This window comes from Erinaceus europaeus, unplaced genomic scaffold (assembly GCF_950295315.1).
Source record: "Erinaceus europaeus unplaced genomic scaffold, mEriEur2.1 scaffold_1275, whole genome shotgun sequence".
Lineage (NCBI taxonomy): Eukaryota > Metazoa > Chordata > Mammalia > Eulipotyphla > Erinaceidae > Erinaceus > Erinaceus europaeus.
Genome location: NW_026647524.1, coordinates 1 through 16,217, shown reverse-complemented (window position 1 = coordinate 16,217; position 16,217 = coordinate 1). Strand labels below are relative to the sequence as shown.

The window sequence follows — 16,217 nt, the reverse complement described above, 5'->3', positions numbered from 1 at the left end:
CTCTGGAGAAGCCTCTTAGGACTACTTGTTTGTTGGGGATAGATACAAGCAAGTAGAAATGCCCATAGTTCAGAGAGAAGGTTGAGGTAAGCATTAACCCACACACAATGCATAGTTACATCTTGACCTATCAAGTATTTGATCACAACTCAAAAGTTACCATATAAGGTCTGGTCATGAGTTCACAATTCCTAGGCAGGCTTTTTTTCTCTAAGGGTAAATTACAAGCACTTCAGGGCAAGGGGAATGGGAACAGTTTGAGTAAAGCCAGGATATTTTCAGTGGGTTTTAGGTTGGTCATACACAGTAATTCATGGCCTTTGTTCAAAGGTGCCTCATCCCGAAAAGTCTATCCATCATAAGTTGATGAGGTCAGGAGGGACCTGCTTAACATCTCTTCCCCTTAGGAGGGAGAGAACTCAGGGTTAACCTGCTCAGATTCTCATGGAATAATGGTTTGGACTTCCCAGACAGTGGGCCCCTTTCACACATGCCTGAATTCAATACATGCTTGAAAGCATAATGTTATTGCTTTTTTGGGGGGGGGGGAGAGGGAGAATAAGAGAGACAGAGAGGAGGAGAGACACCACCACCCATGGAGCTCAGTTGGCATCATGCACACTACACCCCAATGATGCAGGGCTCAAGCCCAGGGCTTCAGGCCTGGCAAGCCCTGCACCCCGCTGAGGGAACTGTCTCTGGAAGGTAAGGTGTCAGAATGAGGTCTAAGGCGCACAGGTGACATCATACACTCTAGAGGCCTCTGTGTTGTGTCAGGGACCCTGAACATTCCCCATGAGTCACCACAGAAGGTGCCTTACCTATGACATCGATGTTGGCATTGGCCAGCAGGGTGCCGTGGGTGTTGGTGGCCTCACACTGGTACACGGCTGTGTGGTTGGGCTGCAGGTCCGTGAAGCTGATCTCGCCTGGGGACACCACGTCACCAGCAAATGGGTTTTCTGCCAGAGATGAAAGGATGTCATTGTAATGACAAATGGGGCATAAAATATTTACATGCTGCATATTACATATGTCATGTGGCATTAAGTCTCAGGCCCGTGTAAGGATGAGCTGGGGCTTATTGAAGCCAATTCTTCAAAATTTCTCAGTATCAACAAGGTGGGCGGGGGGGGGGGTGTCTTTGCAGGTCTTCTAGCAGTTTCCATCTGACCAAGATTGTCTTATCACTATCACATCTGTTGGTCTCTTACACAGTGACTCCCTGTGTTAGATTCTCTGGTTAGCATTCAAGTTCCATGCTGTGATCCAAATGTCACTCTTGTAAACTTGGACCCAGATATAAATCAGCTTCCTGACAAGCCTGACCCCCAATCTGTCCAGATGAGGGGGCTGTTTCCCAGGTAGCTGTGTGCTCTGGGGTCACTTCTCTGCCTTCTTCCACTTCCCTGAGGGAGGCTGTCATCCATAGTGGTGGGAATGTGGCCACCAGCCAGGAGTGGACAGGGAGGCTGGAAGACCGGAAGTTTCTAACCTGAGTGATATCACAAGAAGACAATGCTGGGACTGGGTGGTGGTGCTCATAGCACAAGGAACCTGGGTTTGAGCCCCGGCTCCCCACCTGCAACAGGGGTGCTTCAAGAGTGGTAAAGCAGGTCTGCAGATGTCTATCTTTCTCTTTCCTTCACTATCTCCTCCTCCTCCTTTCTCAATTTCTCTCTGTCCTATGTAGAGTCCAGCACTTCATCCACTGAGCCATTCCTCCAGCCACTGTCCTATGGAAAATAAATAAATAAATAAATAAAATTAAATTAAAATAAAGGAAAATAATGGCTACTAGGAGTGGCGGATCTGCAGTGCTGGCACTAAGTCCCAGAGATAACCCTGATGGTAATAAAAATATATATTATTGAAAAAAAAAGCCACTGGCAAAACTTCCTGCTGGGGATGCTTTATTCTTGGAGGACCCCATGATCATAGGGACAGGAAACCCCAAGAGAGTCCTTGCTGTCATCCCTGCAGCCCGTGAGCATGTCACCTGACAAGGTTAGGGATGTACAAGTAGAGGGGATGGGGTGAAGGGGTGAGCCCACCTCCCCCCCCAGCCTATGCCACACTGCCAGCCCAGCAGTCTCATAGCAAGGACTGTCCCTGAGTGAACTATGAGTAGGTCCACTAGGAGGCACTGTTGTGTGGACACTCTGAAACAGGGTGGGGACTGAGCCTAGGTCCCTGGGCCTCAAGGAGCTGGGTGGTGGTGGGAGGTGAGGGGCAAGAGGACAGATTGGGGCTTCTGCCCCAGCTACAGGGAACAGGCTGAGAGCCCAGGGTTCTCACCCAGAGAGACCAGGCTGAAGGTCCAGGCAGACACTAAACCAAGGGACTGAACACACTAGTCCTGACACCCATTCTCACATGTCAGCCCTGTAGGAACCATGGGACAAGGAGGAAAGAGACTCCGTCCCCTAGTTCCAGCAACAGTATGTCCGAAGTGTGTCCCCAGGGGGTGGCATAGTATCTTTGAGTTCAGGTGTCAGCAGCATGCCAGAAGCTCAGGACTGGGCGCTCTGTTCCTGAAGGTGCCTGTCGTCACAGCACATGCCATCCTGAGCTCATCCTGAGAAGTGGAGGGTAAGGGCTCTGGGATGCTGGCCAGGGGTGGCCTGCATCTGGGTGGGGAGGGGCTATGGTGTGGCCCCAGTTCCAACTGAGCACCCCACTCACCCCTGTTCTCAGCCATCAGCAAAAGTGCTGCTTCTGCAGAGAAAGCTTCTGGAAGGGTCACTCACCACCGCTGGGCTCTGCAAGTCCAATGCTGTGCTCAGTGCTGCCTCCCAGGCTGCTCTGCTGGTAGACTGTCTCCCCTCTGCTGACCAACCTCTGGGAACACCCTGGTCCTCTGGACCCTGCCTTTCTCTAGGGGACCCCACCATGCCAATGCCTCACCTTACCCTGCCTCTCCATTTTCGGTTCCCATGGATTTTCTGCTAGAACGTGCAGAACCTCCCCAGCTCCCTTCAAACACGGTGGGGTCAACCCCTGACCACCAGGCTTCCCAGCTCCACTCACTCTCGATGGGGATGCCGTTGACCCTCCACCTGATACTGGGCTCAGGGTCCCCTTCAGCCTCACAAAGCAGGATGCCACTGCTTCCGGTGCTGTAGACACCACTCTCAGGCTTCTTCGTCCAGTGAGGGGGCTCTGAGGGCACAGAGAACAAACAGTCGGGGGGGGGGGGGGGGTTCAGTCAGTCATCACTTTGTAGAACCACCTGGATTCCTGCCAAGGCTGTGCTTCCATAAAACGCCTGTAGGTGGCACCACAACAAAGGGATTCACAAGAGCTGATTTCTGTGAATGCAATGCCAGGGTGTGGGTGTGTGTGAGCATGTGTGAGAACGTGTGTGAATGGGATGTGATCTGGCATACGTGTGCCTGTGCGTGCTCACATTTGTGCTCTCATCTGGACCTGTGGCATAACTGCTGTGCCCTGAATGCATGAGGTTGGTACCCTGGGTCGCTTTCTTCAGTTGTACATGGGGGGGTCTGTCTCACAGACAGCAAAGAGGAAACAAAAGAGGAGAGAACTGGCTGGAGCTGGTCTTCAAGTCAGAGTAAGAAACTATAACACGGAGACTCAGACAACCCTTCAGTGGCAACAAATGCTCAGCACTGAATGATTCTTAAACACTTCCTAATAACTAATTTGCAGTGTCTCTCTCTTTTTTAAAATGTCTTTTTAAATGCATTATCTATTTTATAATGGAAGGGAGAGAGAGATACAGAGAGAAAAGACCAGAGCACTGATCAGCTGTTGCTTATGGTAGTGCTGGGGACTGAACCTGGGAGCTCAAAGTCTCAGGCATGAAAGTCTTTATACATATTGCTTATTTATTTGTTAGATAGAGACAGAGAGAAATTTAGAAGGCAAGGGGAGATAGAGAGGCAAAGAGACACAGCGAGACATCTGGAGCCCTGTTTTACCACTTGTGAAGCTTTCCCCCTGCAGGTCAGGACGGGGGCTTGAAACCACATCCTTGTGTACTGTAGTGTGTGCGCTTAGCCAGGTGTGCCACTGCCAGGCCCCAGCGTGTAAGTCTTTTGCAGAACCATTATGCTGTCTCCTGAGCCCTAAAAATTTTATTTATTTTGGATAAAGACAGGGAGAAACTGTGAGGGATGGGGAAAGATAGAATGGGAGGGGTGGGGAGGGGGAGAAAGAGATCCCTGCAGTACTGTGTCACCACTTATGAATCTTCCCTGTTGCAGGTGGAGACCAGGGGCTTTAATTCAGGCCTTTGCACATAGTGACAAGTGTACTCAGCCAGGTGCACCACTGCCTGGCCACCAGTGTTCTTATCTCCATCTTTGTTTTCTTTTCATTCCTTTTAAAAAATAGTTATTTATTTATTTCCTTTAGTTGCCCTTGTTGCTTTTATTGTTGTAGTTATTATTATTGTAGTTACTGATGCCATCATTGTTGGATAGGACAGAGAGAAATGGAGAGAGGAGAGGAAGACAGAGAGGGGGAGAAAAAGATAGACACCTGCAGACCTGCTTCACCGCCTGTGAAGCGACTCCCCTGGAGGTGGGGAGCCGGGGGCTTGAGCCAGGATCCTTATGTGATCCTTGTGCTTTGCGCCACCTGTGTTTAACCTGCTTCACTACCACCCAACTTCCCTTTGTTTTCAATTTACTAGTATAAAGACTATGAGAAGCATACTATTGCCCAGGGATTTCTTTTTTCTTTTATAAAAAGGGAGCTTAAAAGCAATCTTTGTCTCTTTTTGGTTGTCAAGACAATGGCAGTAAGGAGCTCTTTAAGGTTCCATCCTGTCCCTGGCCCAGTGCTCAGCTGCCATAATTCTAAATGGCACCTCAGCTCAGAAGGAGCCATTTTTCTCGAGTGCAAACATAACTGTCATGTTTTGTCACTGCACGTATATTACTGTGTCAGGAGTGCAGAGCAGATTTGGATTAAAGTGTGGATGGTTTAGATAATTTGATTTCAGAGAAAATAGCAGGATACCTACAGGCAGTGGTTTCCCATCAAGTGTGCCTGGCTTATTTCCCCCAAGACACTGCTCTGCATTGCCATTCTTAGTCAAAAGCAAGGAGACTTTCAGGTGCTGCCTGTGTAGAGTGAAAATGATACCTAAGCCATTTTATTAAGCAAGGGAATATAAAAGGGGACTGTTGGAGGGCAGTTTAAGGAAAGCAGCACCCTCCCTGCGCCCTGCACCCTGCAGGCCCAGAGGGAGAGCCAGCCCCCCAGTGTGTCTGCATCTCCTGCCCCAGCTCCCTCCCTCCCTGACTGCAAAGGCCACAACATGCAGATGGAGGCAAATGAGACCCCTGGAGACAAAGGCTGGAGTTCATCCCCTGAGGGTCCTGCCCTTCCTCTGAGGGGACTAGAAAGCTGGGAAGACCAGGAGGCTCTGGGTCTCTCTCTCTTTCTCTCTCTCTGATCTGCATGCCTACATGGCTTATACTTTCTTCTCCTTTTCTGTCCTTACTTTCTCCCCCAAAATTCTCATCTTCTCCCTGAGACATGACTGACTCACTTTGTGATTCTTCCATGTAGGAGTCCAACTAGAACCCCACAGGAGGGAACTGGGGAATGGTCCCCTAGTAAGCTGCTCTCTCTTCTTTTACAGTACTGTGTGAAAAGGAAATAATAATAATAATAAGACACCATAAAAGCACCATGAGACACAAAAGTAGAAATAGCCCTGGCCTGTTCAAGTCTGAACAAGAAACAGGCTTTGTGGCTTTTCCAGATGATACGCCCTGACTTAACTACCTGTTTCACAACCTTCACTCTGGATATGTAGTCATTTCCCAGTTGTCTTGATTTAAGACTGCCTGGTGATCTGTGAGGTGAGGACCTTCAACATGTGTGTCTTTTACAATGATGAACTTAAAACATTCACATTTTCAGGAAAAAAATGTTTCAGGAAAGATCCCATCCAACAGCTAAGAATGGAGGTTGCCTTTTTCAGACATGTGGAAATATAGGTGGTCATGAGTGTGAATTCAGAGGGCAGTTAAGGCCATATTGTCATCCAGAAATTGCTAAGACAGTAGAAAACAGGGCTCTCCTCACAGGAAAACGTGTGTAGCTGTGTGTGGTGAGGCATGTTTACTGACTTACTTCATCATTCCATGAACTGTATAAATATCAGATCATTACACTGCACTGCTGGAATTTACATAGTGTTAGATGTCAGTCACATCGCTCTAAAAATAACAAAAAATAGGCACTCATGTCACGATGAGTTTTTTTCTAAATGTTCATGCGTGCTAAAATTGAGATTTCTGGGCTGGCATCAAGTTGCAGATCCTATTGTGGTTCCACCCTGACCTCCCTGGGCAGCCAGCCTCACCAGTGTATCCTGGAACCTCACCTCTCCAGCGCCCTACCTCACTAGGGAAAGATAGAATCAGTCTGAGGGAATAAATCAACCTGCCACTGCCCGTGTCCAGTGGAAAAGCAGTTACAGAAACCAGAACTCCCACTTTCTGCACCACCCCCCCCCAAAAAGAAAAGAATTTGGGTCCATACTCCCAGAGGGAGAGGAATATTAGGGAAAGATAGTCAGAGGGCTCTGAACCCCAATTTCACCAGGACTTGAAGTTTTGGTCACCAGGAGTCTTATTTTTATACCATTAATGAAAAAGAAGTCAGGCACTGTTTCTCTTATCTGAGAGAAAAAAAGAAATAAAGAAAGGACACTCAGAAATAATAATAGGTGTAGGTGTGACTTGGAAAGGAAGTGAAGGCAAAGTGGGGGAAAAGATATAGAGATGACGATAGATATAAAGTCAACCCATATCGATGGCCTTGGGGTAATTACTGCAGTTTCTATTGAAGGGATGGGGACAAGGAAATCTGGTGGTGGGAATGGTACGGAATTATATACGCCTGTTACTTGTAATTTTTATAAATCAATATTAAATCACTAATTCAAATATATATATATATTTGTGGAAGGGCTGTCAAGATAGCTCATCTGAATACGTCACCGGCTTCATCATGTGTACAATCCGCAGTCCGTCCCAGCCCCCACCACATGGGGGGAGGATTTTGGTGTTGTGGGGTCTTTCCCTCTATTCCTCTGTCTCTCTATATCTAAAAACTTTGGCCTGGAACAATGAAATCAAGTGATGGTCAATAAATAACATAACATCAAATAGATTTCTGTTTCTATTCTCACCTTACAAATCTCATTCATGTCATGGCACTTTTTTTTGAAGATCTTCTCATGACTGAGATAGCTGGGGGACTCCTATGTTCACCTTTCCACCCTGACAACTGTCAGGGAACTGAGTACTGGAGAAGTCATCTAATGTCCCCAGGAAGTCTGAGGACAGAGCCCACAGGCTGAGCTGCAATGCGACCCCATGGCCTATGCAGACGTCCCTTCATGTCGCAGCAATTCTAGTGCTGGGGCCAGGGATACACAGGAGCTGGGATTCTACCCATCCACCCCAGAGTCTTTTACTTTGGTGCAATACACCAATTCCATTTCAGGTTCTACTTGTGTTTTCTTTTCTGGTCTTGTTTTTCAACTTCGGCCTGAGACTGAGATCATCCCATATTCATCCTTCTGTTTCTGACTTATTTCACTCAACATGATTTTTTCAAGGTCCATCCAAGATTGGCTGAAAACAGTGAAGTCACCATTTTTTACAGCTGAGTAGTATTCCATTGTGTATATATACCACAACTTGCTCAGCCACTCATCTGTTGTTGGACACCTGGGTTGCTTCCAGGTTTTGGCTATTACAAATTGTGCTGCCAAGAACATATGTGTACACAGAACTTTTTGGATGGATATGTTGGGTTCCTTAGGATATATCCCCAGGAGAGGAATTGTAAGATCTTAGGGTAGGTCCATTTCTAGCCTTCTGAGAGTTCTCCAGACTGTTCTCCATAGAGGTTGGACCAATTGACATTCCCACCAGCAGTGCAGGAGGGTTCCTTTGACCCCACAACCTCTTCAGCATTTGCTGCTGTTACCTTTTCTTTTTCTTTTTTTTTAATCTTTTTTTTAATTGGGGAATTAATGTTTTACATTCAACAGTAAGTACGATAGTTTGCACATGCATGTTAATAAGTCAGAACCAGCCAGGTTTATAAACGTGGATGTGAAGGTGACTTTCCTTGAGCAGTGATTCCTGTATTTAGAATGTCTCCGTTGCCATTTTAATCGGTCTCCTTTTCCAGAATGTCTAGTATTTATCTTACTTCAGGCACCCAGGAAAGATGGCCTGGCAATGTTAAGACATCCTGGCTGTATTTGTTTACACAGATTATAGGATGCAAAGAAGCAGTTTGTTTCTGTAGTTAAGATGTGGCTTAAATTACAGCATTTGGCTGGCCCTAATGGCAAAGAGGGAATATCACACGGAGAGAGAATGAAGCACAGTTTTCTGCAGGTCTTTGCAGAATGGACTAAAATCTCAGATTCTAAGCGGCATTGTTCTTCTTCCAGATGACTATAGCTTGTAATTTAATTTGAGTTTCTAAGCAAGAGGCAAAAAATAAAGGGGGGGGGGAAGCGGCACAAGAAGGCAGAAGTAAAGGCAGCAAAGTGGACTTCTCTCCACAAATGATTGATGAAGGTTATATTTACTGCTTTCACACTAAACTGAAAAGGCCTTCACTTTGCTTCTCACTTGCATATGTGAAGAGAAACCAGGAAAACATAAAAAGAGGGCACAATTAGGGTTCTCCATTAAGGAGAAAGGATTAAATGCCCCCGGCAAAAACAAAAACAGTATTTACATCTCAATGGTGCTAAGAGTTGCTTTGTGAGTGGTGCAGCCCATCCCCTCAGCCAAGCCGGCTTTTTTTGGAGCCTGGCTTGCAGTCAAGTCAACATGCGAGATTGCATAATGAATTTTACCTCCTTGATTTTTTATTTTTATTTTTGCAACCCTTGCAATTCTGGTGAAAGCTTCAGTCTTGCAATCAAGAAGTCCGTGTCCAGATTGCTAACAAATTCAGCTCCCGTCTCAACGTGCCAGCCATCTGGAAGGATTTTCGCAGTCAGCAAGTCAGACAGGAGCAGCCCACAATTAAACAACAGGTCTGGTCCATGGTATGTTTGTGCTGGAGTGGCAGTTCCAGGGAAACATTCCTGCTGCTACCTGGTGTGCAGCCAAGTTATCTAGAAGCATCTAGGAGGACTGGGGATGTAGGTGAGCTAAATCACTCAGGCTCCTTTCTGAGTTGTTCTGTGAATCACCTAGTGGCATGGGACATACCACTGGTGGCAGAACTGAGGCCCCTGTAGGAACCGAGCTTTCTCCTGCAGGCTTTCCCTTTGCTGAATCCAAAGAAGCAGAGAGTTCTTTCTGGCCTTCCCAAGTGGAGCCAGTGATGTGTCACAAAATTATTAATAAATAAAGCTTTTGACAGGCCGACAAGATAGCGACAGTCAGTGAAAACTGCGAGGCTTAAGGCATTTGAAAAGGCAAAAACTTAACAGTCAGTTTCTAGCCATTCTGTAAATTTCTAAAATATGTTTTTGTTTATCTGTTGTTGGATAGAGACAGAGAAATTGAGAGGGGGTGGGGGAGATAAGAGAGGGAAAGAGACAGAGACACCTGCAGTCCTAGTTCACCACTAGTAAAGCTTTCCCCCTACAGGTTGGGTCCAGGGACTTGAACCCAAGACTTTGAGCACTGTGATGTGTGTGCTTAACCAAGTGTACCACCCCCTGGTGGCCACTGACACATTCCTTCACCCAGTTTCCCACAGACCCACTTTTCACTGAAAAAAAAAAATATATATATATATATATCCAGTGCACTCCTGCCTAACAGACAGGGACTTAGCTCTCTCCTTGCTGGTAGGCCTCCCTCTCTCACCTATGAGGCAGATGACTCCTTTTTATTGTCTACACTGCCTTTCTCTTAGTGACTATTTCATCACTTGCTTATTCCAATAAACTTTATGAAAACCTTTGCCACTGCCTGATTCTCTCTCCCTAATCCCTTGTGCATGGCCAGCCAAGAGAAGACAAGATATGTTTCCAGCCAGCAGGCACCTCATGAAGAGGTCTCAGGAAGTGCCTTAAATTCTAGATGGTGACGTGATTAAACATGCATCCGACTGAGAGCAGAGTCTGTGTCAGGAGAGCCTGCGTTGTTTCCATTAATGAAAACAGTGGGTCCCTGTTTAATTGTTCCTTGAGCAAATTTGAGCTTTATGAGGCAGTCTGTTGGAACACAAACAGGAGGTCTTGGAACACCAGCCTACTCAGTGGAACCCCCAAGACACAATTCCCCTGCTCTGAACAGCTGCAAAGGCATCGCCAAACCTTATTCCATCACTCATGCCCACCACCCTGCAGAGCTTACAACAGTGGGGCAAACAGAGCCAGATCTGTAGCCTCAGGTTCCAGGGGTAACTACTACACAACCACCATCACTGCCAGGGGTCAGGCAGGGCTCTAAAATGATGACATACATATTTCTACATTTCTAATGATGTCTACGTATTTCTACAAACCACGGGAGAGTGGCCAGACCCCTAAAGACAGAAGGTGTGGGTTGCATGAGCTTGGAGAGAGAATCAGCGTTCATACCACATAGTCTATTTATCTTACCCCACAAGTAAATGCCCTGAACAGCATCTGTAAGAGACTAAACAACACAGAGATGAAAGACTCAAGACTACAGTTCCCTCAGTGCCCCCCCCCCTTAAGATAATGACCCCATGTGTGCAAAGTGGAAGGGGTTGATCTAAGGACATAGATGGTAGAACTCTGGGAGGCTAAGCTTGGCTTCCTCCCAGCCCCACGCAGACGCGTCTCCCCTCTCAATGCGTCCTCTGATTTAGCTGATCGTGTTGTCACATGTCCCTGACTATAAAATGACCTCCCACAATAGGATTGAGACAGAAAAGGGACAGTGATAGCAGTCAGGGAGAGGAGACACAGGTAGAAGACCAAGAAACTCTTTGCTCCCCATGTCACCAGAAGACTCTGTACTTGAGAGGTTCCCGTGAGCCAAGCAGATAACACTCAAAGCTGTAGAAGCTGCCACATGGCCAGCTGTGCAGAGGACAAGATTCCCACCCAGTCATTAGAGGGAGCAGATCAGGAGCTGACTGGGTGAATATGGGCTCAACCTGTGAAGCCTCTACCACACTGAAGAGATAACAGAGCTCTTTGTAAGGGCCCCAGTTTCTTGCTCAATGCAGGCACCTCATTTGGGGATGCCGTCCCCATTCTTTGCGGGAGTCTCTCATCTTTTCTCCTATCCCTTCCCTCCAGGGAGGGCTACTCTGCCCTGTAAAACCTCAATACCTCTCTCTCTTTCCCTTCTTTCTTCCTTCCTTCCCTCCTTCCTTCCTTCCTTCCTTCCTTCCTCCCCCTTTCCTATGCTTGGGCACACCAATCACACAAACCAGAGAAATTGGCAACAGGATGACACAGAAGAGCAGGTGCAGTGAGCAGCTAGGCTAGTCATTGTTTAATCCACAGAGACCTGCCCTTGCTGGGAGAACTTTGGGGGTAAAGGATGGTCCCCGTAATGGTCTTCCCACCATCAAGACCTGGCCCTGTTTCTCTGTTTCACCCTTCAAGCTTGAGAGGAGAAAGCAACTCATATGTGGAGAAACACTTGATTTTGAAATAAAAGGAGGACATCGATGCTGGGGCCCTACCTTCCACGACCACATGGAAGTCGTGTGTGGCCGAGCCCAGGAAGTTGGCGGCTGTGCAGCGGTAGTTCCCTCGGTCTGGGTAGGACACATTCTCAATCCTCAGGGTCTTCCCATAATTCTCTTTTGTTTCTCTTCCTTTTGGTAAATCTCCACCCACTCGGCTCCACTCCACTTGGGGCGTTGGACTAAAAGGAACAAGCAAACGGCAAGCATGTTGTAAGGTGCAGAGTGCAACAGAGAGACACCCACAGGACGCAGTCTGCTGGGCGACCCTGGTGTAGACGGCCAGCCAGCCCAGTGGAGACCATGGATGTGGATTCTCTCCTCCACCCATGGGAAGTCTTTCTCACAAGCCTTCTCCTTGGAAATCTTGTTCTTCTACCCAGAGGGCTAAGTCCTATGACTGAAGCAGTGTGGCTGGGTGGGCAGTGTGGGGTTGGAACTGGAGAATATAAGGAGACTCTTTCCTCCCTCTCTGCCTTCTTTTTCCCCTCCCTCTTTTTCTTCCTTCTTTCTTTGCTCCTTTCCTTCCTCCATTTCTTCCTTCCCCTCTATATGCCATTCTTCCTTCCTCCTTTCTTCCCTATCTTTGTCTTCCCCTTCCTTCCTTCCTTCCTTCCTTCCTTCCTTCCTTCTGCTGATACCCCCTCCTTCCCTCTCTTCTCTCCTTCCTTCCTTGGATCAAGGCAAGGTACATGTGCTCCTGGCCACATTTTACATCAGACAGAGAGGGAGAGACCAACAAAGCTATATACCACTGCATCTGAGCTTGCCCAGGTTCCATAGCTCCACCTCGGCCACACACAGGCAATGCAGGTGCCCTGCCTGGTGAGCTATCATTCCGGCCCATCAGGTTTCATCATTTCATTCTTCACTGAAATTTCCCAGTGAGTTTTTGAGTGGGAGGGGCAGGCTAGAGATGACAGTTCTCCTTCTCATGGACCCTTGCAAATCCTGGCAAAATCAGGCCTGCTAGTGGGAAGGGCAGCCACGACTCCACTCAATCCTGGTGACAGGGAAGGGAGGGGACCCGAGCGTCATTACCATTGAAATGGTCCGATTAGACTAGAGGGGTTGTCGGGAGGGGGGGCAGCCCTCCTTATTTGCAAAGATGATATAATATAATATAATATAATATAATATAATATAATATAATATAATATAGAGTACAAACCCATGGAAAAAGCCCACACAGACCCCTGACTGCAGCCCCTGCCTCATACTGTCACCTCTACCTTCACTGGAAAGAATGCAGGATGTAGACACAGATCCTGCTGGGTCTGAGAGAAGTTGCTTCTGGAAGTAGAGGGTGAGAGCAGTGGCCTGAGGCTCCCAGGATTCAAACACAGGGGTATTTTAAAATATATATATATTTAATTTTACTGAGGGAGAATGTGTAAGACATAGAAAAAGAAAGCAGGAGACAGAGAGATAGAAGAGAGAAGACAGAAAGAAGAAAGAGAGAAGGAAGGAAGGAAGGAAGGAAGGAAGGAAGGAAGGAAGGAAGGGAGAAAAGCACTGCTCAGCTCTGGCTGATGATGGTGGTGCTGGGGACTGATACTGGGACCACAGAGCCTCAGGCCTGAGAGTCTTTTGCAGAATCATTATGCTGTCTCCCAAGCCCCTGAGAGTGGATTTTTTAATTTAAGATATTTATTTATTTGATTTGATAGGAGAGAGAGAAATACAGAGGGGAAAGAAAGACAGAGAAGGAGAGTGAGAGACACCTATAGCACTGCTTCACCACTCCTGAAGCTTTCATTCTGACGGTTGGGACAGGGGGCTTGAACCCAGGTCCCTGAGCAAGGTAACATGTACACTCTACCTGGTGTGCCACCGCCCTGCCCTTGTGAGGGTAAATTGTAACCCAGCAATGATGGCCTTGCCTCAGGGAGGGAGACCGGGGCTCACCCAGCCCCCATGGATCTGTGTTCTCTCTCACTCCATGTGCTGTTCACTGTTAACAGCTCTGGGATACCTCATGGCTTTTTCCAGAGAGAGATGTCCCTGCTTGGCATTTTAGCCAAGAGGATCCTGAAGATCCAGTAAGCTTATGGGTGTGACTGAGGTTCCAGGGCTAGGAAACCACCCACCGCCAGTGAAACTTGATTCTGAACTGGTCCTTTCACGCATGTAACAGTCTGCATGTTTCTCGATCCTCCTATTTCTTCCTGCTGGATAGTCTTAGAATATATGCTGATGGCCAGATGATTCAGTGAACTAGCTAATGCTCCTTTCTGTCAGTGATCATCCTGAGAGGAAGTAGTTAAAATCTTTCAGTTCTTATCCAAAAACTGTAGGGTGGATGAGTGTACTGTGACCCCCACACACTGTTCTTTCCTTTCCAAAAGGTGCCAGGACCAAACTGCCAAAAGGCAATGCCAGGTGTGGCTCCTACATGCCCTGCACCTGGTGTGCACACACACACACACACACAGAGCAGAGATGCTCGGACCCGGGTCTGCAGGAGCTTGCTCTGAACACCCCCAGGCTCCCCAGTACCATCGCTTCTCGACCATCTGTGCACGTGGCAGGGAGCCAGCTGGCAGGCTGCGTGGCCCCGTTCTCCAGCACTGGGGCTCCTCTGAGTTCCTGCATGGAACTTGCAAGCACCACACTTTCTGTAGGAGTCTTCCTGCTGGACCCTAGGGCGTTCCAGCCTCTCTCTCTCTCTCTCTCTCTCTCTTTCTCTCTCTCTCCAAAGAGCAGAGCAAATGGGCCACCTGGAGCAGGTGAGAGGAACAGCCTCTCTCCAGACACAGACTGCTGCCACTAGAGACTCCTGGTCTCTCCTTTCTCTTGTCAGTGTAAGGAGAATGTGCAGTAACTGCATGAGTGACTGATGGGGTTTGATGGAGAATAACTGTGGAACCCAGCTTTATCTGCAGACATGTTTGCCTCCGTCCCTGACTATGAAAGCCCTCACTCACACCTTCAGAAACATGGGCAGAGCTAATGCTGGGATAAAGGCAGCCTTTCTGAGCAACCATGCTAAGACTCCTGGAAGGGTCTTATTCCAAAAAGCCAGGCCTGGGGTGGGGGAGATAGAATAATGGTTATGCAAAGAGACTTTCATGCCTGGGGCTCTAAAATCCCAGGTTCAATCCCCTGTACCACCATGAGCTAGAGCTGAGCAGTATTCTGGTAAAAAAAAAAAAAAAAAAAAAAAGCAAAACAAAAACAGACCAGTGCCACACTGACCACAAAATATTAAGGTCACTCACAGTGACTGCTGCAGCGGGTGGGGGAGTGGGGCTGTGAAGATCACTTATGAGCCCCCGGGGAGTGACCTCGGGTGTGGAGCTGCCAGTGTGGTGGCCTGGGCTCTGTGCAGGGAGAACTGTGGTGGAGACAGCAGGAGCACAGGTGCCCTGATTCTGGGCAGACAGGGAGGGGAGGTGGCACGTGGTGAGAGGGACCTCAGCTTCCAGATGCCTGGTCGCCTTGGCCTCTGCTCCTGGCCACCTCCAGCCCCAGGGCCTGAGATGCAGCCTGAAACCTACAGTGTGCCCTCCACCCCCAGGAGTACAGCCATGCCAGATGTATCAGCTCCCCTGAGCTGAGCTGGTGTTTTCTCTGGGACACCTGGGTGACAAGGAGCAGGGGATGTGGACTCACAGGCCTTCAGCGAAGCACTCCAGCAGCAGGGTGTCCCCTCGGAGGATGGTGACAGTGGACTTGCTGCCGATCTCTGGTGGTGGCAGCAGCAGCCTCGGCTTCCTCTGCTTGATGGAATTTGCTAGAAAACAGGAGAGGCTTAGCTCTTCTCCTGGCCAACAGGCGAGACTCATCAGCATTGAGGCTGCCTTACAGCACACTCAAGAGTTCATGCACCCACTGTGTGTGGGCACTCACATTCCTTACATTTTAATAGTCTCCCATGGAAATAGACTCTTCTGTCCCTGCAACTCGGGGTGCCCTACCTCCCCCCCGCCAGGATGTATTTACTAGGCAGCACCAAGCTATAGGCCAGGCCAGTGGTAGCTGCAACTCTATCTTCAGACTCAGAAGCTCAAAGATGGTTCCAGATCATTCATTTTCTGATGAAAGAGACTCTATCACACCTAGCCTTCCTTGCTTGCTACCTCTGTACTTATTCTGTCTGATATCATGTTCCTACCTGTCCAGATTCCTATACACAAGATCCCTGGGTCCTGCACTCTGCAATCCTGACTCAGGACATCTGGGGCACCTCCTGTGAATTGGCCAAGTTCTTGACTGGGGTGGGGTGGGGGCTCCGATTACATTCTCAGGCCCTGTGGGGAAACACCTGGGCAAGGGCTGACCAGCCAGCTCCCCAGTGTCTGCAGGCTGAGAAACTCCATCTCTCCTTTTCTCCAATGCAATGGTGCCTCAAGCTCCCACAGTCAATGTGGACCTTGCTCTCATCTGTAGAGGCACACAGGAAGTGCACCAGTGTCACTGCAGTGGAAGGTGACAGGAGAGATACAGTAGCCTGGTTCACCTGCAGATGGAGGTCACCCCAGGGTACACAGGACTCTGCTGGAGCTTCTAGGGTAGGAGACAGCTAAGACTAAGTCACTGCTCCCAGGATAGAAAGGGCATTGGCTGCAAAG

The 16,217-nt window shown here is 48.3% G+C and overlaps 1 protein-coding gene across 1 annotated transcript; it reads right to left on the bottom strand.

Moving 5' to 3' along the window:
* Positions 1–738: 738 nt before the first annotated feature.
* Positions 739–15,842, bottom strand: LOC132536364 (neural cell adhesion molecule L1-like protein). Its single transcript, XM_060184110.1, has 4 exons — positions 15,259–15,842; positions 11,641–11,825; positions 3,031–3,162; positions 739–962 (listed from the first exon to the last, which is right to left on the bottom strand). Exons 1-4 carry the CDS (start codon positions 15,435–15,437, stop codon positions 754–756), a joined length of 705 nt encoding a protein of 234 aa, XP_060040093.1. The 5' UTR covers positions 15,438–15,842; the 3' UTR covers positions 739–753.
* Positions 15,843–16,217: the final 375 nt, after the last annotated feature.